This window comes from Drosophila tropicalis, unplaced genomic scaffold (genome assembly GCF_018151085.1).
Source record: "Drosophila tropicalis isolate 14030-0801.00 unplaced genomic scaffold, ASM1815108v1 contig_158, whole genome shotgun sequence".
Taxonomy (NCBI): Eukaryota; Metazoa; Arthropoda; class Insecta; order Diptera; family Drosophilidae; genus Drosophila; species Drosophila tropicalis.
Window position 1 is genome coordinate 9,767,608 of NW_027172602.1, and position 26,018 is coordinate 9,793,625.

At 41.2% G+C, this 26,018-nt stretch overlaps 5 protein-coding genes across 10 annotated transcripts in view; 3 read left to right on the forward strand and 2 right to left on the reverse strand.

The window, feature by feature from the left end:
• The window catches only part of spri (sprint), an 81,778-nt gene extending 66,698 nt beyond the window's left edge, over nucleotides 1-15,080 (forward strand). For 5 of the 6 annotated variants that reach the window (XM_068302801.1, XM_068302804.1, XM_068302802.1 and 2 more), the window contains 5 exons: nucleotides 7,033-8,614; nucleotides 8,688-9,710; nucleotides 9,785-10,051; nucleotides 13,312-14,138; nucleotides 14,208-15,080. In XM_068302801.1, the coding sequence (XP_068158902.1) occupies nucleotides 7,033-8,614; nucleotides 8,688-9,710; nucleotides 9,785-10,051; nucleotides 13,312-14,138; nucleotides 14,208-14,576 (4,068 nt within the window). In that variant the 3' untranslated portion in view covers nucleotides 14,577-15,080. Of the gene's footprint in view, nucleotides 1-7,032; nucleotides 8,615-8,687; nucleotides 9,711-9,784; nucleotides 10,052-11,799; nucleotides 13,176-13,311; nucleotides 14,139-14,207 lie in introns of those variants that run through there. The other variant, XM_068302807.1, reaches the window with a different exon arrangement.
• A 1,047-nt stretch (nucleotides 15,081-16,127) lies between these two features.
• On the reverse strand, nucleotides 16,128-17,313 carry LOC137586714 (uncharacterized). The gene is made up of 3 exons (XM_068302845.1): nucleotides 17,164-17,313; nucleotides 16,849-17,085; nucleotides 16,128-16,762 (listed from the first exon to the last, which is right to left on the reverse strand). Exons 1-3 carry the CDS (start codon nucleotides 17,177-17,179, stop codon nucleotides 16,419-16,421), a joined length of 597 nt encoding a protein of 198 aa, XP_068158946.1. The 5' UTR covers nucleotides 17,180-17,313; the 3' UTR covers nucleotides 16,128-16,418.
• Nucleotides 17,314-17,954: 641 nt separating this feature from the next.
• Nucleotides 17,955-23,560, reverse strand: PPP4R2r (Protein phosphatase 4 regulatory subunit 2-related protein). The gene is made up of 6 exons (XM_068302816.1): nucleotides 23,429-23,560; nucleotides 23,159-23,335; nucleotides 21,897-22,106; nucleotides 20,900-21,207; nucleotides 20,331-20,519; nucleotides 17,955-20,266 (listed from the first exon to the last, which is right to left on the reverse strand). Exons 4-6 carry the CDS (start codon nucleotides 21,114-21,116, stop codon nucleotides 18,606-18,608), a joined length of 2,067 nt encoding a protein of 688 aa, XP_068158917.1. The 5' UTR covers nucleotides 21,117-21,207; nucleotides 21,897-22,106; nucleotides 23,159-23,335; nucleotides 23,429-23,560; the 3' UTR covers nucleotides 17,955-18,605.
• On the forward strand, nucleotides 22,192-23,410 carry LOC137586701 (dnaJ protein homolog 1). The gene has a single exon (XM_068302831.1). It carries the CDS (start codon nucleotides 22,347-22,349, stop codon nucleotides 23,337-23,339), a length of 993 nt encoding a protein of 330 aa, XP_068158932.1. The 5' UTR covers nucleotides 22,192-22,346; the 3' UTR covers nucleotides 23,340-23,410.
• Nucleotides 23,561-23,648: 88 nt separating the features above from the next.
• Nucleotides 23,649-24,242, forward strand: Neb-cGP. Its single transcript, XM_068302839.1, has 3 exons — nucleotides 23,649-23,770; nucleotides 23,840-23,915; nucleotides 24,022-24,242. Exons 2-3 carry the CDS (start codon nucleotides 23,841-23,843, stop codon nucleotides 24,091-24,093), a joined length of 147 nt encoding a protein of 48 aa, XP_068158940.1. The 5' UTR covers nucleotides 23,649-23,770; nucleotide 23,840; the 3' UTR covers nucleotides 24,094-24,242.
• Nucleotides 24,243-26,018: the final 1,776 nt, after the last annotated feature.

Here is a 26,018-nt window from a genome sequence, read left to right on the forward strand (position 1 = left end):
AAAAAAATTTAATTTACAATTATAAATCATGGAAAAATGCAAATTAAAATCTTCTTCCCTTAAGCCCATCTCCTATGTACATAATCGGGCAAATTATGAACTAGTTTTATTAATATGTACATTAAAGTTGACAAACTTAAACTTTATCAAAAGCGTTTAAGGACATACGTTTTCATAAACATAAATTTCAAAATAGTTGAAAGAAATGCTCAAAAATTAACTTTTCACCTGTTTTTAAACTCCTTTAAGAAAGGAATTGAACTTGTTTTATTGTTGAATTAAAAGTTTAACAAATTGTTAACTGAATTCAAACTTTAGGGCTTGCCTCGTGGCGCGGCATTGAAAACTTGCAATGAGAATTTTCAATTATCGAAACTCTTGAATTATACGAAATGTGGACACTGGCACGCGCTGCCCTGGCTGACTGGCTGGCAGTCTTTGCTCCTCGACAATATTTCAATTGGCGAACGCGAAGCAACAATAGACCATTGATTGCAATGAGTTCGACTGTCCCGTCCACTGCTTCTGCTCCTGCTCCTGCTCCACTTCCGGCTGTTGCCTTGTAGTATTTTTTTTTTCATTTTTGCATAGGGAGTTTTGTAGTTCTGTTTTGTTCTGTTCTGCTCTGCCTGCTGGCCATCTTGAACTCGACTACACTCTCTTTCAATCCCTAATTGCATGCGTCGACGGCGACGTCGTGGCAATTACATGCGCCACGCGCTGCCAATCGATTGGCGGGGGCAGCGGCCTTAAGCCCCATTAGGATGCTGGACACTGGTTGAGTACCCTGCTCACGGAGTTGGGAGTTTTTGCATTTGTTTATGCGTTTAATAAAAAACCATTTAATTGAAATTGAAGCAGCATCCGCCCCTCTCTGTATTTGTGTGTGTAATTAAAAATCAATCAATATGTTTGAACTTGCAACCGTTTTGTGGCGTCACATGTGGCTACAACAACTGCGCTCCATTTGACTGCCTGCCTGCCTGCCTGGTATTTTAATTACTTGCTCCCCCATTCTGTGTGTGTGTGTGTGTGTGTTGATTTTCTTGTTTTCTGTTTCTATTTGCTTTTGTGCTTCCTTTTTTGCTCTCCATTCTCCATTACTTTCCTTTTGGCTCGACTTTCCCCCATCAATCAAAAATAGGCTGTCGCTCGGTTTTGGTCACATATGCGCAGAGGCATACACCATGGTTCATTTTATTTTTTCTTTTATATTTCCCTCTTGGTATTTTTGCTTTTCTTTTTTTCTTCCTCTTCCAACCGGGATTTGTTATGCCGACCACAGAATGTAATTAGCAGCAAATGTTGGCTGATGGCAACAACAGCAACAGGATGACAACAAATCAGAATCAGTCTCGATCCATGCGGTATGAGTGTGTTTTTGTGTGTGTGTGTGTGTGTGTGTGTGTGTATGGGTGTGTGGCTTTGGTCACAGCTTGGACGACAGCATCATTAGCTACCATTTACCACCTGAACTGAACTGAATTGAAGTTGGAACTTTAAGTTAGGTGGCAAATTGAATAGTCAATGGAATAAGCGATTTTTGATTCTTTTCTAACTCTTGTCTTTTTTTTTGTGTTTAACAATTTCAATGCTTTAACTGCTTCAAAGATATTTCTTCTTCTTTAGACTAACGAAAATAAAAGTCAAACAAAATCCAGTTTGATTGTCAAACAGGATCACCAGAATCAAGGACTATGATGATAACAAAAAGAAGAGTTACTTTTCATTTAACAATTCAATTTTCAATTCCAAATGGAAAAACTGTTTCATTTTGATCCTTTTTGCCTTTGCTGTCACAGTTGATAATCCACCATGGACAAAAGATATGACAGAATTTAAAATCCATTTCCGTTTTTTACCTTTCCGATCTTTTTTTTGTTTGTCAGATTCGACTGCATTTGATTTATGCCTCGAAATGAACTTGTTAAGCGGCTGAAAGTAATAAAACAAAGAGAAGTGCATTTGGGCAATCGCCCACATTTCGACATGCTTAAATGGCCAATAGACAGCCCACACACAGGGTGAAACATAATCAAATTGAATTTCCTTCTTTTTTTTTTTTTGTTATTTATCAGCTTTGTTGCCGTTGTTTGGCTTGTGTTTCATTGTGAGGACAATGAAAGGTCTCAGCTTACATGGCAAAAAGTCAGACATAGGTCAAAAAAGAGAGAACACACAGACATAGACACAGACCACATAGGCGCAGACAGTTTTTATTTATCACCACAAAAAGCAGATGGTATGAGGTGGTGGGTGGCGGTGCGGGGTGGAGTTAGGTCATCAACTACAGACAGAGTGACTCTGAGCCAACTGATGTGACGATAAGGACATTTCAGACAGTGATGGAAAGGGAATAAATCGAGAGAGATCGGCAACTAACCCCAAAGAAACAACAAAATTTAAATTGAAATTGCAACAAGCTTTAAGTTTAGATACACTTTTGGGAGAACGGGAGCGGGCACACATGGCGTATGCATTATATTGTGATATCCCACACTTTCCAGTCGGACTAAAAGGCTGTCTGAATGCATTTTGGCAACATGTTGTGGACGGATGTGTGTGCGATTGTGTGCTAATGAATTATTAATACAAATTATAATTGAAAGCTGTGCCCGTTAACCAAAATGAGTTGAATGCACCCAACACCCAACACATTGGTCTAAAACTGAATGAACATGGGAAAATCAGCTTACGGCGGCGACGGGTAGACAAATTCCTGACTCTTGAACTGACAAATGAAATCCGCTTAGTAGCCATGCCAAAAAGAGCAGCTAATAGAGAGAGAGAGAGAGAGAGAGAGAGAGAAAACAGAGAAAATGAGGGTTACCTTCTTTTTTATTTTTTTTGAGATATACAAATTCAATTTCTTGCATGCAAAGAAGCTTTTGCTTATACATGGTAAGCAAAGTAAAGTAAAATAAAAGATAAAAAACCAAACCAAATCTCACACAAAAGACAAGCAAAATGAATGCCAATGAGGAGAGCTGGCAGCTGGTGAAGTGAAATAGAATCCCGCCGAGCAGCGGCAGCAGCAGCTCGTATTACCAATTTGAATAAAATATGAACAAGAGAAGAAAGAAGACAATGTTCATTCTGCGGTGCTTAATGGCTGGCCAATGTCTAGATAATGGAGCTATACCCCCTCCCCGAACCTTCCTCAAATACTTGGCATAATTTTATGATATTTTTATGCAGTTTTAGCTAAGCGACCGCAAAAAATGAAAAATAAAAACCGCCAACACTCATTAGGCGAGACTGCGTATTTTCTAAGATTGCCCTAAAAAGTATGCTTTCTTTTTTGTTCGCTTACGTATACGTTTTGTTAAGACATGCCCTAAAAAGTATGCTATTATTTTGTGAAAAATTAAGTATACGTACAGTTTTGGCAACACTTTGCTTAGTCTAACATTAAGTATACGCAATTTGGAATCAATATTTTCACTTTCATTGGGTTAGAACTCAAATACTTTCACTTAGCCAAAATTAAGAATAACCACATTTATTGGCTTCATCTAAAGCATTTATGCCTACTGATCAGCATATGCCTTATGGCTCATGACCATCACAGAATGCTGTCAAGCATTTTGATGCCACCATGATTGATAGACAGACACTGGAATTGGGTTGATGGTGTGATGGTTTGATGTTACAAGTGCAATAGAGTACCATAGAGATGATTATAGACTAGACTTGGCGCTCGACCGAGCCGAAACGAGTCTATTTGCGGCCCAAAACTTGATTATAGAAACAGAGTCTGTCTGGCAGCCTGTCTGCTTATCCGTTTTGTCCGTTTGGCAAATGGCTGCACTTTCATTCAATTCATGGCAAGCCAGACCACAGCAGCAGCAGCTGCTACTGCTGATGCGTTGCGCCAGTAACGACTTTTGGGGTACAAAAAGGGGTGAATATATACAAATACAACACAACACTGCGGACTTTTCCACTGGTCCATGTCGTTGTCGTTGCAGCCCAGAGGCAATTGTCGAGAAATGGAAACCGGAAATGTTGTTGGACTACCTAACTCCCACTACCAATGCATCACAAACGCCTCCACGCATTCCTCATCCCACCGTGTTCCAACCATCTGCAGATGCTCAAGTGACGATGTTGGCTAGTAGCCGGAAATGGTTGCAAATGCGACGGAATCGGTTTGGTTTCTTTTTTTTGCCATACACACATATATTCTGTGTCTGATTTCATGCGCCGCCGCAGGGATTCCCATTGGGATATATGTATGTATGTAAGGGGGAAAGTGAAATTAAATGGGTTGAGACACTTGCGAAGTTGAGGTCGAAACTGAAACGGAGGTTGATTCTGTCCGTATGTATGTGTGTGCGTGTGTGTGTGCGTGTCTGTGTAATACTAGGTGTAAATGCGCTTGGCCATGTCTAACACATTGCACAATAATTTACATGCAATTAAATCCTCAATATGATGATTATAAAATCAAGTCAAAATCAACTCACAGGCGAATTGTTTTGTAAAATGAATCTCACAAGCAAATCACACACAAAAACAGCAAACAGAAAACTTTTCATCAGATTAAATTAAGTTTTAGAAAGTTGTAAAAGTAATTTAAATGCTTTTTAAAAGGATTTTCACTTACTAACTTTTGTTTACGTTAATGTTTAAAGATCTTTCTACTGCTCATATCAAGTAATTTATGTGATAATTAGATTATAGCAATACAAAGCATACTTTTGTGTGGAATATTGCGGCGAGCCATCTGAGCCATTTCATTTCCAATTGAAATTTCATTCGCTCACTTTACTTCCTTCTGGCTCCCCACATTTCGGTCACAATTTGTTTCCGTCAGAAACATGCATACAAATTGCGAGTTCATTTAAATTTACGATATGTCAACGACTGCCCTTCGACTGTTACTCACACTCAGAGAATGGCCCTTAAGACCTAAGCAACTAATTGAAAACGTCATGCAACAAATGCGGAAATTAAACCGTTAACTGACTGCCCAATGTCCTGTGTCCTGTATCCTGTGGTTTTGCACGAGTGTGAAAAGTGCAAGTGAAATGCATATACACAGTTTGTTGTTGTTTATGCTGTGTTTGGGTGTTTGTGTGTAACGTCAATGAACTGTCAAGCGGGTAAATGCATTTAAAAGCAAAAATAGAAAATAAAAGAAAAAGCACCTACATTTCTAGGCCTTCCTTCCTCTGTGGCTTTTGCCTAAAAGCACACTACAGAAAAAAAAGTCATTGAAACTCTGTAAGTTAGTCTGAAGGAGAATAAAAGCAGAATGCAAATTCATGACATTTCCCTTTAAATATATATATATATGCATATAGTTGCAGCCAAACAATCAGAATAGATCGAACAATGCCAAAGGTTAGATTTATATATTTAATTTTGTATGTAACGCCTTTTTATTGTTCGATTTCGTAAAATTTGTCAATGGGACCATAAAATGCAGACTTTTCTCATGCTTAGTGAGAAGAAGTACGTGTGTGTGTGTGTGTGAGGGCAGACATCCTTGGGCATCCTTTTGTGCAGTTTTCCTTGCCTTTTACTTTTTCTTTACTTCTTTCGACTTGGCATTTTTACGCTCGACTTTTGTCCATTCTCCTCTTGTCGTAAATTGCATTTCCGTGACGGAGACAAGCTCTAACCGGCCCTAGTCCCTCTCCAACTTGGACACTGCAGGACTCACGCCCTTTCACATTTGTGTGACCACATTATTAAATCAGTATAAAAATACTCGGCGAATGTCTCGTTTAAACAAAGTCTTTTGGGTTTTAGTCTTCGCTGCAGCTAAATCAAATAAACGTAAACCCTCGAACCATTAGCCCCCCGTCCCTCCTGCATCATTTTCCCTCATTTTTGGGCTTCCATCTATTTCATTTCTCTCTTTTTTTCTTGGTTTTTTATTTTATCATCTTCGTTGCTTCTTCGAAAACTGCTTATTGAAAATTGTGTGCTCAACTTGCACAGAAATCATAAACAACGCCGCAGGGCGTCTTCATAGTACAATCCACACACCCCAGCCCTAAACACCGTGCTCCCTTCCCTCTCTCAGTCATTCCTTTGCTCTCTACAGTTGGCATTTGGTTGAGATGGAGGGAAGAGGTGGGGTCTCGAAATTATATATATACCCCAAAATATAATTGCATGCTTTTAGGGTTGCTTCTATAAAATTGAAAAGCATACACAATAGAATATCACGAAGAATGAGAGTGAGAGTGGGGGCTGGAGTGTAGAACAGAGTGCGGTATATACACGTACTTAAAATCGTTTTTTTTTGCTTAGGTAAAACGATTTGGCTTGAATTTCATCAATGGTTCATAAAACATAATGAAATTGTTATGAGCTTTAGAAAATACCTATGTATATATAAGTATGTCGGAGTCGAAGGCTAGCAACCAGAGATCTGACTTTTAGAGATCTCAAGAGAAAGAGAGTGAGAGTAAGCGAAATGCCGTTGTCTTTGCTTGACTGATAAGCGAAAAGTCAACCGAAAATACACGTGGATATAATCTAAATCCCTCATAAACACCTTTAATCCCAAATTCTGACTCGTAGAAACACAAAAGAAAGTAAAGAACATTCATTAATATGCCTTTAACTTAAACTATTTGTTTAATGTTCAATTATTATTTGAAGAGCTAAACACAATTGATAAGAAATGTGCAGATTACGATCTAAAGACTTGATGAAAAAGGAGAAACAAGCAGAAAAAAAGTTATTTCTTTTTACTTGCACTCATTATGAAAAGTTTTCAAGGCGATTAGTGAAACGAAGGACTTTTCCCCACTCTTTGTCTGCATTGTTCTCTAGCCACTTGACCAATCTTCTCCAGCCGCTGTTTCTCCTGCTGCTTCTTCTTCCTTTTCTTTTTGCCTCTTGTTGTCACAGCGTCTGTAAAGTTTTCTTCGTCGTCGTCGTCGTCGGCGTCGGCGGTTGCATAGAATAATAATTTATCATTTTTTGCTTTTTAGTCATAAAATTTATGGGAGCATTTTTAACGCCACATTTAACGCGTGAATCCGCCTTTTTCCCCTCTTCTTTTTTCAGACCTTCATAGTGCGGGGCTCAAGTCAACCAAATACAATGGCCGTATCGGTTAGATTGCCCCAGGATACGGGCCCCTATATTGAACATTATCTCATTCAATCGCAGGATAATGTCTTGAGTTTGGAGAGTTCACGTTTCAAATTCGGTTCGATTCCGGCTCTAATTGCCCACTATGCTCAATGCTGTGACGAATTGCCAGTGCAATTGATGTTGCCGCGGGTTCTGCGTGAGGCGAACAATCGCAAGAAGCTCTCCTCGCTGGCTCTATTGGGTCAGGAGTTTTGGAGCTATGCCAGTAGCCCAGCTGTGTTGGGTGGTGGTCCACCTCTAATAGGGGGAGGAGCAGCAGCAGCGGCAGCAACAGCGAACACAAAGGGAGTGACAACAATTGATCAACAGCTACTGCTGGATGCCAAATCCCCATTATCGCTAACAGAGACAAGTGGCTTGGGCACAGCGACCTTTTTTAGTGAGCATCCGCAGCAGAAGGAACAGAAACACCAACACCAACAGCAACAATCTGGTGGAGGTGGTGCAATTAATTTGCCAACAACTGGAGCTGGAGGTAGAATTACACCCAGTTCGAGTATTTTTAGTCCCACTGGAAGTGGTCAACTGATGGGTTTCTTCAGTCAAGCGGGCACTCCATCGGATACCACATCGAGCATGAGTTCATTCTCGACCAGTGGAGTCGGCGGTGCCATCAATAGTGCTGGACAGCATTTGCAATTGCTTAGCCCCAATTCGGTGGATTCGGTTATATTGACCATGTCATCTCCGACTATGGAAACCCTGCCCTCATCGCATAGCAATCTAATGGAGGCCCAACCATTAACCAACACCAATCCCGCTTTGGGTAGCAACAATCTAAGCACTTTCAAGACCAATGGCAATGGTGAGGCTGGCACTGAGCAGATCTTACAGCGTTCTCAGCGTCCAAAGCCGCCGAATACATTGAACTTGAAGCCACCGGCACCACCCTTGCGTTGGTCGAAACCACATTCGCCAGATCAAATCTCTAGCAATTTCACAGTGACCACCACAGTGACGTTTTCCATGGAGAACAATGGTGGTCAGGCGAATGCAACTCCCAATGCAAGTCCGCCGCAATTTGTGGAGGTCACAACGCCAGCCTCGAGTAACCCCTTCAATGCCCTGCTCAATGGGCAATCGAGCACGTTCCAGACATTTGCCAAGCGTCTGTCACCGGAGGGTGAATGCAAGGATACCATCTCATCGCAGGGTTCCTCCTCGACGGACAGTCGCTGGCAATCGAGTCAGCGTAAAATCTTATCACCCCTCACTCCATCTGGCAGCACCAGCAACACCAATAGCAACAGCAATAGCAAATCTCGCAAATCACGTGCCCGCAAGGAATCGCAACACTATCAGGAATCGGATATATTGGAGAGTCCTCAACTGCAATACTGTGCCAGCGCCTTGAGCGACAAGATTAGTGACTACGAGGATGTGTGGTCACATGATCCCAGCGACAGGGCCACATTGTTGACCAGTTTCAAACCCTCGCTGGAGACAGTTGGCGGAGTGATGAATCGTCGTCCCGATTTGTTGGCCGAGACACGTAAGTGATCAGCACTTTATCCCTTATCCCATCTATGTCGAATTGATTGTCTTTTTTGTGGTTTTTCTTGTAGCTGGCACTCTGACGCCGAGCGAGGAGCAGCAAATGGATGGTCAACAGCAGCTAATGCAATTCTCTGCCGATGCCCAGCCACGATCCCGGGCTGGTCTACTCTTGCCAATCTCTCATCATGGTAATCCACCCGCGACTGAGTCGTCGCTGGACGATGGAGGCGACACAACACCCACTGCTGCCCAGACGCCGGGTTCGCGCAGCAAACAGGGCAGTCCGTTCTATGCCGAACCGGCGGATGCACTACGTCAGGCTGGCCTGACCAATGCCGCTGCGGCCATATTGAGGCGACAGCAGCGCAATCAATTGCTACCCGCCACCCAAAGGCATTCAGAGCCCCTGAAGGGTGGTCTGGCAGCAGCGGCCAGCGGCTCACCCTTGCTCTTACCCGCGGAGCTGGAGAAATTGGCTGCTGGCAGTCTGGATGAGTTGAAACAGAAACCGAATCAGAAGCCCCAGGCCAACAAAAGGCCACGCAATCGTTTCGAGAACTGGCAATTGGATAGCAGTTGGGAGTTCATGGCCAAGCAGCAACAGGAGACGACGAGTCGCCCCTTTGACTATGAGACGACCAAGATTGCCAACGACTGGCAGCAAATGGAGAAGGAGAACTCTTTGGGCCGCGATCGCAGTGAGAGTGGCAAGAAGAGGCCCCTGACTGTACACCAGATTATATTAAAGCACTTGCCCGATCTCAATCTACCCGAATTGGTGCGTTGTTCAACGCCGCCGACAACTGCAACGGCGACAGCCACACAAATGCCGCTCCAGGAGAAGACACTGAGCACGGGGCTGGGTCTGGGCATGGGTCTTGGTCTGAGTGATGGTGGCGGCAGTCAAAAGTCATTTCAAAGCCAAAATAATGGCTGTCGTCTATCCGCCTATGACAATGTGGAACGTAACTGTGCGGCGGCATTCTGCCAGACATATTACGGTGGCATTGATTCTGCCCAATCCGATGATGGTACTGTCTTCTCCGAGCCCTGGGACTCTACCCAGTGGGACTCTTTTATGCCCCAAGATGGTGAGTGTCCACCTACTTTCCCCATTCATTACGATTCTCCCCTAATAAGGCTATCTTTTTTCACTTTTCTGCAGATGCCACCATCAATTCGGATACAATTCATTTATCAAAATGTCGACCCGCTTTATCGGAGGATGACACCATTATTGAGGAATACAGCAGCACCAAAGATGGCAGCCAGAGTGGACAAGATACACTGAAGGCCAATAAGAATGGCGGCAGCCAAACGATTAATAATAATACCAACAACAATAATAATAATAATGCCAAGCAATCAAACAATCGCCCCAAAGTGGCGACCATTGTACGCAATCCAAGTATGAGGGATCGTGAAGTTTTATGTAAGTATCATCTACTTCTCGAAAGTCTCCAACCCCAACTACCTTTTTATTTAAACACCTGCAATGAGCAAACAAAGTGATAAACAAGAAACACATTAGTTCATTCCGAAATTGGACGATTAGGCGATAAGGCAGGTACAATATCAGGTTTTTTGATTTGGACACCTGAATGAGATGGTGACCCCTTCTTAAATTAGGTCCAATAAGGGCTGGGATGGGTAGGTAGCTCGGGGAATCACACACATTACTGATCCTTGACCCAATGAAGGTTTTTCCTAGTCGATCTATGGATCTTTCTGTCGTCGTCGTCATCATCATGGCATCCGTAATCGCTGCCTCCTGCTGCTGCAATCTCTGTCTATTGTTGCATCATACATACCAGAGCCAGAGAGCTCCAGGGCCGCCACGGATGAAAAAATAGCACGAGCGACCGACATTCGTCATCGATTGATAGATCGATTGAGTGCACGGGTTTGCCATCAGCACGGAGCACAAGAGGGAAACTAATGGGGAGAAAAAACCAACAACAACAAAAAACTATGAAAAGAGAAAACAAAACAAAGCCAAGTGTTTTGGCTTATCGTCTACGACAACTACACACACACACACACACACACATGCTTTGACTGCATCTGCGTGTGCCGCTGATTATCACTGCTCGCCACTCCAATGCTCTGTGTGTGCGTGTGTGTGTGTGTGTGTGTGTAGAGAGTCTACTACAAAAAGCCTTGCCGAAACTTATCTGCCGCGCAACATACTGCAATTTCTGCGTCGCAGTTTTTTTGATAAGTTTATAGTTAGACGAAAAGAGATGCCAGCGAAGCGGAGAGAAAGGGAGAAAGAGAGAATACGACTCTTTGCTCGCACTTTGGAATGTAAACCAAGCAAGGCAATGATCCCCCTACTTCTCCATCCGCAAACCCATCTCTCGATGCATCTGGCGGCGTCTCAATGGGATGCGTAATGTTTAATTTGTGAGGGTGATGGATGGATGGATGGATGGATAGATGGTTGGTTGGATGGGGGGACTATCGGACTGGTTAACTTTTAAATTCTTATTTCTTATTTGAGGTCAGTGTAAATACATATACACGGCAGACAGACAACAAAGGGCTAATGTCTGTATGTAGTTTATTTTTGGGTCTACAAATATTTGCCAAAGACTCTTCGACGTAGTAAAAACTTAATCTTTTTTGATAAGAGACGGAGAGGCAGAGAAATTGATCGAGACCTGAGAAAAATTGTCCCAAGCGAAATGAAGGATTCCCGGAAAAAAGGAAGCTCAGCCTTGCTGAGCGTATTGCGCAGTCTCATTAAGTCTGACAATCATCTAATCAATTTAAAGCGTGAGACAGAGACAGACTGAGATGCGGAAACCACACAACTTTGCTACCTGACTTTTTATTTGAACTACCTGTCCCACATATCCTACCTATCCATCCACCCACTTGTCCACTCAATCGCTTCATTTTGCGCAACTGTACCTGTGTTAGAAGTAGCGAGTAGATCTTTAGAACCCAAAATAGGGAATTTCCGCGCATTTTCCGGGATGTACCTGACCGAATTGGGTCATCACAAGAGGCTTAGGAGAACCAGCAGCCAGTCAAATCCAGGTCAAGCTGACTTGACTGAATCAGTTTTTAGTTTTGCTATCTTTTGTTTCAATGCAAATTGCAGGCAGAGCAGCAACGTCGCCGTCGCTGTCGCTGCCTCTGCCGCTGCTGCCTTATAAACTAATGCATCACAAGTTGAGAATTAGTTTTGTCTGAAACGCCTTAACAGCTGGTAGTTCGTAGACGATCGATTGTGACGTCGCGCGACGAAACTAGTCAGAGCAACAGACTGCGAGAGCCAGAGAGAGAGAACAACGAGACAACTTTAAACTTAATAGCCAAACAAAACGCTATTGATATATAGATATCATCATCGCCGCCGTTCAAGGATTGCGTGTGCCGATGAGAAATCTTCGCTTTCGTCAATTCGTATTGGCTGGCAAAAATCGCTACAGAATCTACCATGAGTTGGTTCAAAAAATCGTCGCACGCTCACCACGCGAACCGCCCATCACCGTCCAGCCCACCAGCCTCGCCGCCCACCGCATCATCACTTTTAAGTATCAACGATGATGGATCGAATATATCGAGAAAATCATTGAATAGCCTAAGCGAACAGAGCATTGAACGCTTGGATCCCGAAGAATTCTTTCACGATCCCGAACATGTCAGACACTACAAAGAGGAGGCGAAATTCCTAAGTATTATGTCCGAATGGGAGATTATTGAGCATCCGCCGCAAGAGAATTATTTCTCGGCTGATTTCGAAGAGGAATTACTTCATCAACGTACTGCCATCAATTGTCCAGTGATTGAAATGCCTTCAGCGGTGACACAGCTGACGGACTTAAAGCTAAAGCCGCGTCGTAAACGGAAATTTCTAGATCTGTTTTTAATGGATAACATACAGACTGGCATTGCTTTGCCCATGAGTCACTATCATCATCACCACGACCACGACCACCACCACCAGCAGCAGCAGCAACAGCTGCAACTGCAATCGACAATCACAATGAGCAATGGCAATGGATCACCGACGATGGGACATCATGCTCTCAGTAAGAAATCAAAATACACGAGCACCAGTTTATCAAGCATATCGAGCTCCTCAAATGGTGGTGGTGGCGTTGGTGGTGGTTCCACCTGCCCACAGCAGGTGATCAAAGACTGTCGTATTAATCGAAAGCAACTTAAGACTGAAGCCTTGGCCAAATCGATAATGGGGGCCATTGGCAAGTGCCCCAGCCGTGAAGATGGTGGAAGCTGCGAGGGAGAAGGAATCACCACGATGACAATCGTTGATAGCTGCCATCCTGGTGAGCTTAATACCTGTGATCATTATGATATCAAGCAATTCTTTCATCTGGATGAGCAGGGCAACATTCTATTGAACATGACGCACATTGTGGAATATCGGGCCTGGGGCATGTCCCTACAATCTCAGAATTTACGCCAATATCGACGCTATCGACGTGGCTGTGAGTGTGCCAATGAGGATTGTACGATTCGTCCGTATGGATGCTGTTATGTGTTGCGTCGCTTAATGAGGCTATTGACCAATATAATGTGTGGTAAGATCAAACGACATAAACCCCAACTGGGATACAGATGAGTGGAGGGAGCATAGTGGTTTAGAGGGGGTGGAGAATGCCCGAACTCATTTCAAACGATTGCTTTAACATTTTGTGACTCTTTCTTCATTTACAGGTCACCCACGTAACAAAATGAACATTCAAAGCTGCGGACCCGGCGACTCTTTGCGAGCCTATACCCTTCAATTGGCCCAGGATCCAAGTTCGACATTCGCACGGCAAATTGAGAATTTCATTTGCTGCACCAAGGAGTCACGTGAGGCTGCGCCCCAGGTGATAATGCGGAATATGCGTCAATTTATGAGCGGCATGAAGAATTATCTGGTTAAACACGGCGAGGGTAAATTCCATTCCGAGCTAGAGACAGCGCGCGCACGCCTCAAGGCCGATGAGTTTCTCAATCTGGATGCCATGCTGGAGACGGTGATGCATCAGTTGGTGGTCTTGCCCCTGCGGGAGCATCTCTATGGCATATTTGTGGACTATTACAAGCGCAGCGAGGATATCCAACTGTTGGCCCAGAATGTACGCTATGCATGTGAACGGGACGCTGCCGACTTCGGAATACGGCCAACTGTGACACCGCCCTCCGTATCGGCTTTGCGTCTGATATCGAATCTACTGTGGCGCCTACAGGAAGCTGAACTTCCTCTGGATAAATTGGAACTATTTCTCTGCGTCATCTCGACCGTGTTCGATGCCACTGGCTGCCCACGTGGCCAGCAACTGGGAGCCGACGATTTTCTGCCCGTTCTGGTCTATGTGGTGGCCAAATGTGGATTTGTGGGTGCTGAAATCGAAGCGGAATTCATGTGGGGACTGCTGCAACCGACATTGCTGAATGGTGAACCTGGCTACTATCTAACCGCTCTTTGCAGTGCCGTGCAGGTGCTCAAGACCTTCATGGCCTCGGAGGGAGAAAGCGGCAGCGGCTCATTGGACGTAAGTTATTCAAATATTTTTCTGTAATTCATTTAAGATTCTCATTTTCTCACTTCTCCTCACTTGCAGTGGCGTTCAAGCTGTCTGCCCGCTTGCTCCAGTGTCCTCCGCGTCATTATACCAGACGAATGCAATGGCTCACTACAGACCCGAACACTGCCAGTGCGACCACATACCACCACTCGGGAGGTATGTCGGATAATAGCCCATAAGGCACGCATTACCAATCCCCAGGACTATGCCCTCTTCAAGCTTGTCGATGGCGAGGAGACGCTACTCACCGACGCCGAATGCCCGCAGGATGCCCGACTGGCGGCCAAGGGCAAGCATTGCATGCTCGCCTACAAGAGGATCGATGCGAAAATCGCCTGGCCCACAACAGCCACACAAACGGCGACACAGGCAGCCGGCGGCGTTGGCCATCCCAATGGCCATTGACTGCCAAGCGATATAATCCCCCGCCCATCTTGCTCACTCCATCAATCAACCAATCAATCAACCAATCAATCAATCAATCACTCACTCACTCACTCACTAATTAACCAATCCTCAAGCATATTTGATTAATAATTTATTATTATTACATTAAAATATACTTAGTAGCTTGTAAGTAACGCTAAAAACAAAAAACAACAACAAAAAATGAAACATCTAATGTGTACTAAAACAACAGTATTTGTGTTAAGAGCCGTCTAATATGTTTTTCTTTTCTTTTCCATTTTTGAGTTTGGGTTTTCTCTTTTTTTCTAAAATTAAATTACTATTAATATTATTATTATTACTATAATTATAATTATGGCAAATCCAAAATATATAAACTATATACGAATTATACAATAACATTAAATTTATATACGATTTCATATATATATACATACACTTTAGCAAGTAGCACAAATCATCTCTGGAGACCAAGAAGAACAACACACACACACGTATAGACACACACACACACACACACACACACCAGGCTCAAACACAACAAACAGTCAATCAATCAATTCATTTTAATCAAAGGCATTTATTGGAATCTTTTCATCAAGTTTTTAACACGAAACCCATAAAAGTAAAAAAAACACAATCCGATATGGATATAATATATACATCTACTATATATATATACCCTGGCAATTCTCTGCGGCAACGAATCCTAACACTCCAACTTTTTGTCTTAAGTCTGTTGTCACTTTACCACATTTAACCACAAACATATATAGATAACTGACAAATGCCCGATTTCAGTTGAGTTTTGAATAGATTGTTCTCGTTAGTACGCGAACATAATGTAACGAATGCAAGGGTATTCAAAAACTGTGGCACTGCCAAAGTTAGTCTGTTTTTTTTTTTTTTTTACATCTTCTTTGTATACCTTGTATTATATATGGACAAGTAATCGCATAGAAAACAACAACAAAATAAATAACCAAAATACAACAAAATAAAATTATTAAAAAAAAAACAATATATTTTTGAATTCATTTCTGAGAATAGTCAAAAGAGGGATGCGTTTCACCCATAGAGGGTTAAAGATACTTTGAAATAAAGTTTATGTAGCATACTTCTGGGGGAAATCAAAATTGGTTGGAAATATTACAAGAAATCGAACCACACACCCAGCATTTGGACTGTTGGTTACTTTTACAATTGATTAAAACCAGACACTCACATATGGCCAAATTTTGATTTATATAAAGCAAAAATAACAAAAAGTCAAACGCCATTTATGATAAAAAAAAATTGAGTCCAAAAAGAGTCGAAACTGAATTAAAGAAGTTATTATATCCACCATCTCCTGACGAAAGGGAACTTCTATGATGAATAATTGAGCTTATTTTCATTTTTAATCAGAAAAAGGATTCCAAATGTTCATATTTTCAAAAATTTTGAAAACAAAATATAAGTGAAATAAATTGGTGTAAGTTGTGGGTATCCCAACTAATCCTTGATTTTTTTCTTTAATGAGGCCTTCTACAAATAAAACGCACTCAATTGACATAAGACATTTAACAATTTTAATTTAGAATAAATATTGTAGTCACACGATTGGAATTGTGTTTGTTACGTGAAACATCTTAACCATTTGAGTCGATTCTTTCCAAAGTTTTTCGTCATTTCAATGGAATTTGGAAATCGTTTAGGCTCCGTTTTCTTCGTGCTCTTTAAACGAAGTTCAGTTAATTAAAACAAAAATAAAAACGCGAAAAAGAAACTCTTGTATCCATAGGCAGTGGGGTCAGGGAATTTTGAGGTGATTTGAATGGAGTTTTGGGGTCTTTGAGTTTAGCGGAAGCGTACTTGTGCAGTCGGACGTGGAATACGACTACGTGTCTTGGAGGACGACGCCTTTGACGGCAATGTGGTCTTATTGAAACGAATAAGAGCAACGACTACGATATTCAGGGCCCGACTGCTGCCACCACTATAATATAGATTCTCCAGGTAATCACAGTGGGACCAAAAGCGTCGCTTTTCACGCTCTTGAGTCGGCAATAGCAGCATTGCCGGATCGGTATGATATTCCGTAAAGATTTGAAATTCCTCCTCCATATAGATGCTAAATTGTTTCATCTCGAAAACCTTTTTGATTAGTTGATTCAGCAATTTAAATCCATATTTACGACCACCTGGCAGCTGCTTTTCGTTCTTTTCGTTGCTTGTTTTCTTTGAAGTCACCAACATTTTTTTTTGCACTCCTCTGCTTTTAAACGACGGCTTTCCAATTCGGCTTTTTCACGCTTATGTTCAAGTTCCCGCTCCTTTTCCCGTTCCTCTTCCTGTTTCCACAACATGGACAATTCATGCAAGTGTCGATAGTCATCAATTAGGGACGTACGCTCCAAGGCCACCGATGCCAATTCCTCATCAGTAAGCAAATCCAAATTATAGAGCTCAGCCAGCTCATTATCGCTGAGAGTGCAACAGCCGGCAAATACCAATTTGCGTTTATCTAAATGAGAGAGAGACAGAGAGGTATAGAGAAAGAGAGAGATGGCTAAGAGTGGAATAGAATCAATCAGTTTCTTACCCTTAGATGCGTTCATATTTATTGCTCGATCAATTTCTATTTATTTTATATTTATATTTTGTTAACCGAATCAAACTTAACATGTGTAGAGTTGAAAGTAAATGCTCCGAATGAGAATCTGGATCTAGTGAGAATACCTATATCATAATAAAATACTTGTCTAGGTACATTGATTTCATGGCTATGTTTATATGTATACATATTTAGATAAATTTGTTTTTCAAAATACTGCCAACTACAATTGGAAACTGATGAAAAAAAGTCGCCAAAATGTATGCAATATTAAGTTAATTCTTATTTTGTTTTCTAGTCTGACGAACGAAGTTAAGTTCGATCGAAAAATCTACTTGATATTTGTCGAACATGTCCTTTATATCCTCAGCTTAGCGAAGGACATTCCAAGACCTGACAATGCCAGTTAATTTTTTCAAAAATCTCAAAATCCTCAATGTCTCCGCTCTTCGCAGCACTTTCGGCATGTTCCTTGCATATAGTCCTGCAATAGTCCTTGATGATTGGAGTTTTATCACTTCATTTATATTCTGATCCTTCAAACTCTCAAGATATTTGGTATTTTTGTCATACAGAAATGTCTATCTGAGGACTTTCCAGGATCTATTATTGTCAGTCGATGCAGGTCATCAAGAACCACGCGTTGACCAAAAAAATCCTGATAATCTTTGAATTAACTCACCCCCCTTACAAACATTTCAGCAATATTAAATAATATAATTAAATAAAGGACATTAAGTGCGGATCGCTAATCAATCATTTTCACTGACATTATTAAGTTTGTTTAGATAATTTATTTATTTTCAATTTTTTTTTTTCTTTTTTTCGCATTTTTTGTTTGAAACATTTGTTGCTCAATTCGCTTCTATGTTTTAAAATTATATAAATATATAGGAAGTAGGAGTTGTGCTTCTCGTATTATAGTCCCCGCAAAAGGAGTCGTTTGTTCTATAAATATTTAAGTCTTTAAATTACGCAACAACAAAGACAGGGACATGGACCGACCAATGATTACAATTTATCGAGGGTGGTAGCTGAGGGGTGATGGGGACATTATGGATGATGGAACGATAAAACTGAACAGTAACAGATCGTTAAGTAGAAGCACATGACGACGACAGCATGTAAAAGATGGGTGAGATTCTCACCAACATGAATTGGAAAATTGGCCTTGATGTCCGCGTGTTGTGTGTTATCGAGTGTGATGATATCTCCTCAGTCATTGTTGAGAGCTGTTAGGCGGTAAACATAAACCCATGGGGATTCACTTACAGCGGATGACGGGTGATGGGTGGTGGTGGGGAGGGGCATTGGGGGGAGATGGTGTCTTATTTTATATATTTATATATATATGTGTGTTATTTGAATGTTACGATTATTTATCAATAGAGTCGCATACTTGGAATGAGGCGGCGGAGGAGTTTGAAATTTTACTGATCCATCACCTCTTGGCTGGTGTCATCGACCTCCATGGCGGCAGGCTCATCTTTGCCAGTAGCGCCAGCCTCATCGGTGGCCATTTCGGTGGTGGTGGTGGTGTTTGTGGTGGTTTGAGCTCCAGTTGCTGGAGTCTCAGCCATTACCACCTCCTCGTCGACAGCTGCGGCAGCGGTTGCCGATGAATTCTGGGCGACGTCTTCATCGGCTGGTGTATCCTCCATGGGTTGATCGTTCAGAGCCAAAGTCGGTGGTTCTGGCTGAACAGTTGCTGGGGCTGGTGCTACTGGTGCTGGGGTGGTCTCAGTTGCCGCAGCTTCAGCAACTGAAGAAGCAGCATCAGATGCAGCCGGATCTGCAGCCGCGTCACCGCCGCCGACTTCTTTTGTTGGTGATTGTGGAGTAGCGACTACGACTTCTGTTGGCTTATCTTCGGTATCAGTGCTTTTAGCACCATCATCACTAGCAGCTTCAATAGCAGTCTTTTGCTCATCCCCCTCCTTCTGTATCTTAGTGGGCTCTTCGGTCACAGCAGCGGTGGCAGCATCAGTAGTAGCCTCCTCCTTGGTTTTCTTCTCTTCTCCTGTTTTTTCGCCAACTTTCTTATCATTGTCCACCACCTTCTTTTGTGGGGACTCAGTCTTTTCAGTAATATTTTTCTTGGATTCAATATTGGTAGCTGCAGTGGCGGCATCTTTAGCGGTAGCCTCTTCGTTGGGCTTGTCACTGGTTGCGACGGCGGCCACAGGCTTATTCTCAACAATTGGCTTGGCCTCGGAGGCGTCAACCGCCGACTTCTCCTGATCTGCAGTTTTAGTTATCTCTTCCTCAGTCTTAGTTGCTTCCTTTTCAACCTGCTCTGCAGATGGAGCTTCTTCTTCTTCAGCGGCAGCGGCATCCACCACCAATTTTGTATTCTTATTCTTGACTTTTTCGTGCTGTTCCTCCACCACTTTTGGCTTGGCTGTTTTTTCGTCTTCCTCAATTTCTTGCTTTTCAATGATTATCTCTTCGTCTGGTGGCGAATTTGCCTCAGTGTCATTAGATTTGGTCTTCTTCTCTTCGTTATCGTCATCGTTTGATTGTTTCACATCTTCGTCAGCTTTTGGTGCATCTTCTTCAGCTGTTGGGCTATCTGGAGCAGGGATCTCCTCTTTGTCAACATGCTCTTTAAGCTGCTTTCCGGGTAGTTTCAGTTCATCACCACCTTCAACTTCCTCATCGGGCTCTGCAATTTCAGGCAGCTCCTGGCGAGGGCGAGAATCAATCTCGTCGTCGTTATTATCATTGTCATTCTTGGACTTGGCATCATCGCCAGCTGCAACAGCAGCAGAAGCATCACCGGCAGAAGCAACCGCTGTGGCATCCGATCCACCCTCTTCATCATCATTCACATCAAGCTTGGCTTTTTTAGCCTTAGGCTGTTCACTCTCATCTGGGAGAGTACGTCGGCAAGGTGACATGACGGCAGTTCTGCCAGCATTAGCACCACTCGAGTTCTCTTCGCCAGCATTTCCATTATTGAAGAGATTTTCATTTTCCATTTCAATATCAATATTAACCTCCAAAGACAGATCACCATTAACAACTGAGTCTAAGGAGTCACCATTTTCACTCTCTGTGCGCTTGCGACCCGGATCAATGGTGCTAACAACTGCAAAAAAGCATAAAGTTTTAATAATTAAATAAACAAATCCTCAAATTGAAGTGTGACTTACCCAATATGTTCTTTTCCAGAGCTCGCATAAACTTATCAATGCGTGAATACTGCTTTCGTGGATCAATAAGGAGCTCACATAAACGCTGCACTGTAAATGGAGCTGCATTGAACAGATCCAAGCGTTCCAGAAGCGATGACTTCATGGTCTCATAATTAAATGGGTCCACATTCGGATAGTTGGGAATTTCTATGTGAAACAGACAGAGAGAGAGAATCACAATGAGTAAGCAAAACGTATGAACTTTTAGAGAGAACGAGAAGGAAAAATAAACAATCATAACAACAACATATCCTTTTCTAGGTAAATTTTTTCTTTGAAGTTCATTTTAAACACAAAAAAAACTATCTAGTTGGTCCACAGGGCGGATGACAGATGGACTTAACTGTTTGAATACACGACCAGGAGATAAGAACCATCACAGATATAAAAGAAAAATGTTTTAAGCTTAGAAGGACTTCCATAAATTTGAAGAAGTCTTTCCGTCGTCTGATCTTTATCATAAAATTGCTTTTTCCTTCTCAATTTTTTAAGGTATTATTGAAAAATGTTTTCGTTTCATATTTTACCCTCCAACAGTGGTGAATCCTCATTGAAATTCTTTATCACATTTAGCAACTTCTCTCGAAACAAATGCTTCAGGGTGGACCACTTGTAGATAGTATCCCCGGTTTTGGCCACATACTGAAGATAATCCTCCAGCTCCTTGGGGATCTCCTTTTGCTTAAGACGTGTGTAACGCTCCAAAATCTGTAAAACTTCGTCAGCATTCTCCATGGTGAACATCTTTTGCTCTGTCTCTCTGTCTTTTTGCTCTCAACAGCAACGATAGATGCGGTGTGTTTAGGGCGGCGGGTACGACGGGTGCGCGGATGAGCTACAACGAAAAATGTTCGTAAGAAAAACCGGCCACAAACACCAAAAAAAAAAAAAAAGAGATTAAAAAGAAGAAATTAAACAAAAAAAAATTAAGTATGTAACTAAAACTAACTGAAACGGGCTCAAACTCCTCTTACACGACTCCAAGTGCAAAGGTATGCGTCGTCGAGAACTGGCAAAAGAGGAGAACAGAAGGAGGTGGCAAACGATTCGGAGAGACGACACCGAGAGACCGGACCGAACTTGACTGATCCAATGAGAGAGGAATTCAAATGAGTTGCTGGCTGCTGCTGCTGTTGCTTGGTGGAGGATTCGGATTCGGTTAACAAAAACAAAAAGAGACACGAAAAAAGCAACAATAAAAACTAGTTATTTTTTCATATGTATGCGTGTGTTTTTGCAAGTATGTGTGTGTCTGTGTGTCTGCAGCTGCAACTGAACTTTTGTTGTTGCCATGCTCCCCTGCGCCTGTGCCAGACAAACAGACAGACAACAGGACAGATAAACGCACGGGACGGGACAGAAACCAAAACCTAAGGCAACACGGCTCGATGCAGCCTCTGCAAGCGCACCCGGCACCGCCGGCGCCGCCCCCGCAAATGCCGGCTTATTTTTTTGCACAAAATACTTTTATGTTAATACGAGCCGTATTTAAAAATGAAATAAATCATTTGTTTTATGACTTACCTGCTCAATTAATTGCTTTCTTTTCACAACTTTATTCTTTTCTTTTTTATTTTTTTCACTGGCCAAAAATCCAAAACGAAGCGACAAATTCAGTTTTCTCGAATTGAGAAGTGAAATAATTTCGCAATTCAAGTGTGACCGAATCACTGAAAACAATCTGACAGTGTACAGGGTTGCCAACTGTTCTTTAAAAAATCTCTACACAAAAAGCTAAAAAGATGAAAAATTCAAACGTTAGCTTCTAGCGGGCCGTTACACAACAAAAAGTTTCAAAATAAATAAATAAAATAAAATAACTAAGTCGGCAGCAGTTGGCATGCCTTTATAAATTCATGTCTCTTATTTACTTATTTTTTTTTTTTTATTCCCACTCGATTAGATTTTTTTGTATTTCGAAGTCATAAAACCTTGGGTAGCAACCGCCATTCGATTTCATTCCGACTGGGTAACATGGGCAAGGATTTTTACAAAATACTCGGCATTAGTCGCAACGCCAAAGAAGATGAGATCAAGAAGGCTTATCGCAAGTTAGCCTTGAAATATCATCCGGATAAAAATAAGTGCGTCCAGGCCGAGGAACGATTTAAGGAGGTGGCTGAGGCATATGAAGTGCTATCGGACAGGAAAAAGCGTGATATTTACGACAACTTCGGTGAGGATGGACTTAAGGAGGGTATTCCCGGAGAGCAGAGCGACCACAGTGGCCATAATGGCAACAGTAATACATATCAGTTTCATGGTGATCCACGGGCAACATTTGCTCAGTTTTTCGGTTTTGCCGATCCCTTCACCATGTTATTCAACGATAATATTGAGGATATTTTTATGCCCGACAACGAGTTTACACCAGGCCGCGGTCTGGGAGGCGCCTTTCGCCGTACAGAATCGAGGCGTGTTATCCAAGATTCACCGATTGAGCATGAATTGTTCGTTTCGCTCGAAGACATTGACTCCGGCTGTACGAAACGCGTGAGAATCTCAAGAATATCTTTGGCCAGTGGAGTGCCGCGCAAGGAGGAAAAGGTTCTTAATATCGTAATTAAACCAGGCTGGAAATCGGGCACCAAGATCACTTTCCAGACAGAGGGTGACCAGATGCCTAATCGCATACCTGCCGACATAGTGTTCATAATACGAGATAAACCGCATCCGAAATTTCGTCGCGAGGGTAGCGACCTTCAATATACGGTCCACATCTCGCTGAAGGAGGCTCTGTGCGGTGCCGCATTTGAAGTGACCACTTTGCGTGGAGAGATACTTACCTGTAGCACAATAGGTGAAGTTATCCAGCCGGATACATTAAAACGTTTTCCTGGACGCGGCTTGCCCCACTCCAAAGATAACTCACGTCGGGGCGCACTGATTTTGAATTTTGTTATTAAATTTCCGAAATCACTGTCCAACCAGTTGGCGACTTCGTTGGCCGGGATGCTGCCCAACTAAAATTGAGTGATATACATACATACATACATACAAATGAAAAAAATAAGAAAAAAAAAAAAAGAGAAAAACTATGAAAATTTATGTCTCACTTTTTCTTTGTGAACTTATTTATTATAGATGATAAAATTTCCGTTTCCCTTTAACGTTGGGTTTTTGTACATTTATTTTAATTTGCATTCACTAACCGATTTGGCCAGATAACAGTTCACTATAAGTTTTGCAGGATAAAAGTTTAGAACAATCTCCAAAAAAAGGACCGATTCTCATACCACTAGCAAATCGATATCAAATATTGATAAATTATCGATTTTTTAACAGCGTTGCCAGCATATAAATGTTACTTCTGGCAACACTATTGTATAACCTCAGCCCGTAAAACTCTTCATCTTAATTCTGTTCTGTAATTCCGCGAGGTACCAAATAACTAGAACGTAAGTAAAAGATAATAACCTCTGAAGTTTAAATTTTCGCCAACGAAAATCCCTGTTAATCACTGACAGAATGGCTGGCGAAGGTGAGAAACTGACCGGCCTGTCAAAGATTTTCAATGGCTCCACCATGGCTGGACGTGCCAATGTAAGTAGTACATGCATAACACTGAAAAATCTTCATCAATCGACAATTCCTATAACTTCTAATGCAATATTTTCCATATTTATGTCGTGTCTGCTACATGTTGCAGGTGGCCAAGGCAACATATGCTGTGATGGGTTTGGTGATTGCCTACCAAGTGCTGAAGCCCAAGAAGAAGTAGAGCAAATGTTAATGATGTAGATTGTGGCATACACCGCCATCTCCAACATCCCTTATATCACATTGTCATCTAAGGGACTAAAGAGATTTATGATTTAAATGTGTTTAGAGCAAGGAATAAATAAGTTGTAACAACATCAACACATGAAATTTACTGAAATCAATTCCATATTATGTAACATTAAAAATATCAAGCAGGTTGTCGTCCTTTTCAGACTCTAATAACTCTGCAAAACCAATTAAAATAGAAATATTGTAGGTAAATGCATAGATCTGCCAAACCAAACATATTGTTCAGCCACCGTATTATTCCTATAGATTCGTGCATTGCGAGTTTACAAATTTCCTAACACTGTTGAATTCTGACAGGATTGGCCGTACATTTTTGAACCACATTTGTCGAATATCTTTCAGAATTTCTCTAAAAATTTACCATAAGAGCAAAAACCGAGGTTAAGGCAAATACGTTGCGATTTTTCAGGTAAGCACTTTCCAAAAGCAAGTTTCGGGAACTAAACTGGAAAACCTAATGGAATATTTGTATCAAATTTCATGTTGCCTACTTTGAATATAAGCCATGTAGTATTACCGATACACTAAAGTTAGTTTCCGTTTTTTTTTTTTTTTTTATATTATTTTCGTTTTAATATTTTATTTAAAGTTTTTATTTCATTTCAAACTCGCTTTAAATGTTCCGATTCTCTTTAGTTTTAATGTTTTTCTTTTTTGTGTTATTTACTTTTTATCCGATGTAGAGAAACCACCTCTACTATGTATGTACCCCTTGCTTCTTGCTTCGCGGCGTTCTTGAACATTTATTTATTTTTATATTTGTTTCTTTTTTTTCATCGAAATATCGAAATTTTAATATTACTAAAAATTAATTTGAATGAAATTTGAATGTAAAAATGGTTTACATATTTTCGTCTTTTGTTTCCTTTTCCTTTGTGTTTTATGTTTTTTTTTTCTTTTTTATCGTGATTTGCAGAGAAAAAAAAAAACAAATATGCGTTTAAAATATATGAAGGTATAAATTAATTAATGTTGTTTTTTTTTTTTTTTTTGTTTCCTCTTTATATCATTTATCAATTATATATGCTATATAATATACCGTTTACATTGTATTTTGTATTGTGTAATTTAGCAAAGCGTTTGCTTTTCTTTTTATTATTCCGTTTGTTTTAATTTGTTTTGTTTGTTAATTATATTAATAACTAAACTTTGCCTGGCATAGCAAAACTTTTTTTTTCTTTTTGTGAGTGAGAGTTTTTGTTTCATCTTCTTGTTCTTATGCATGTGTCTGTGTGTGTGTGTGTGTGTTTGAAAAATTGGAGTTACCATATTTAAGATTTCTGAGGGATTTTCCGTTACTTTTCATATATGTATATGTATGGTTTAGCAGCAGCAGCAGTCTAGCAAAAAGTGCGCCTTCTATTGGGTTTTTTCTTTCCAACTACATTTTTCTTATACTGTTTTCTTTCCTTTCCGTATATATATATATATACTTCTGTATGTATTGGTTGTGAGGGTATTTTCTTTTGTTTAAAATGTTGCTATATATATATATATATATATATATATATTGAAATACATATGCAATACATAATCATAATCCTTTGTTTTACAGTTATATAAAATGAATTATACATTGTTTTTTTTTTTCAATTCGATTCTCTTCTCTGGTTGTTTTTTTGTTTTTTTTTTTTTTTTAAATTGAGCATGAATTTGTTTGGATTGTTCAATATACTGAATAATTGCTGCCAGCCCCCCTTTTCCGTTTCCCACCACCCCAACATCGAACCTTTTGAGTTTAATGGCAGCGGTCCATGTGCGATTTGCGCTGAACACTCACTAAACGAGACGAGATTTTTACATCACAACTTTACAAAATCTTGTTTTTTTGTATCATATCAAGTAGCATGTTAT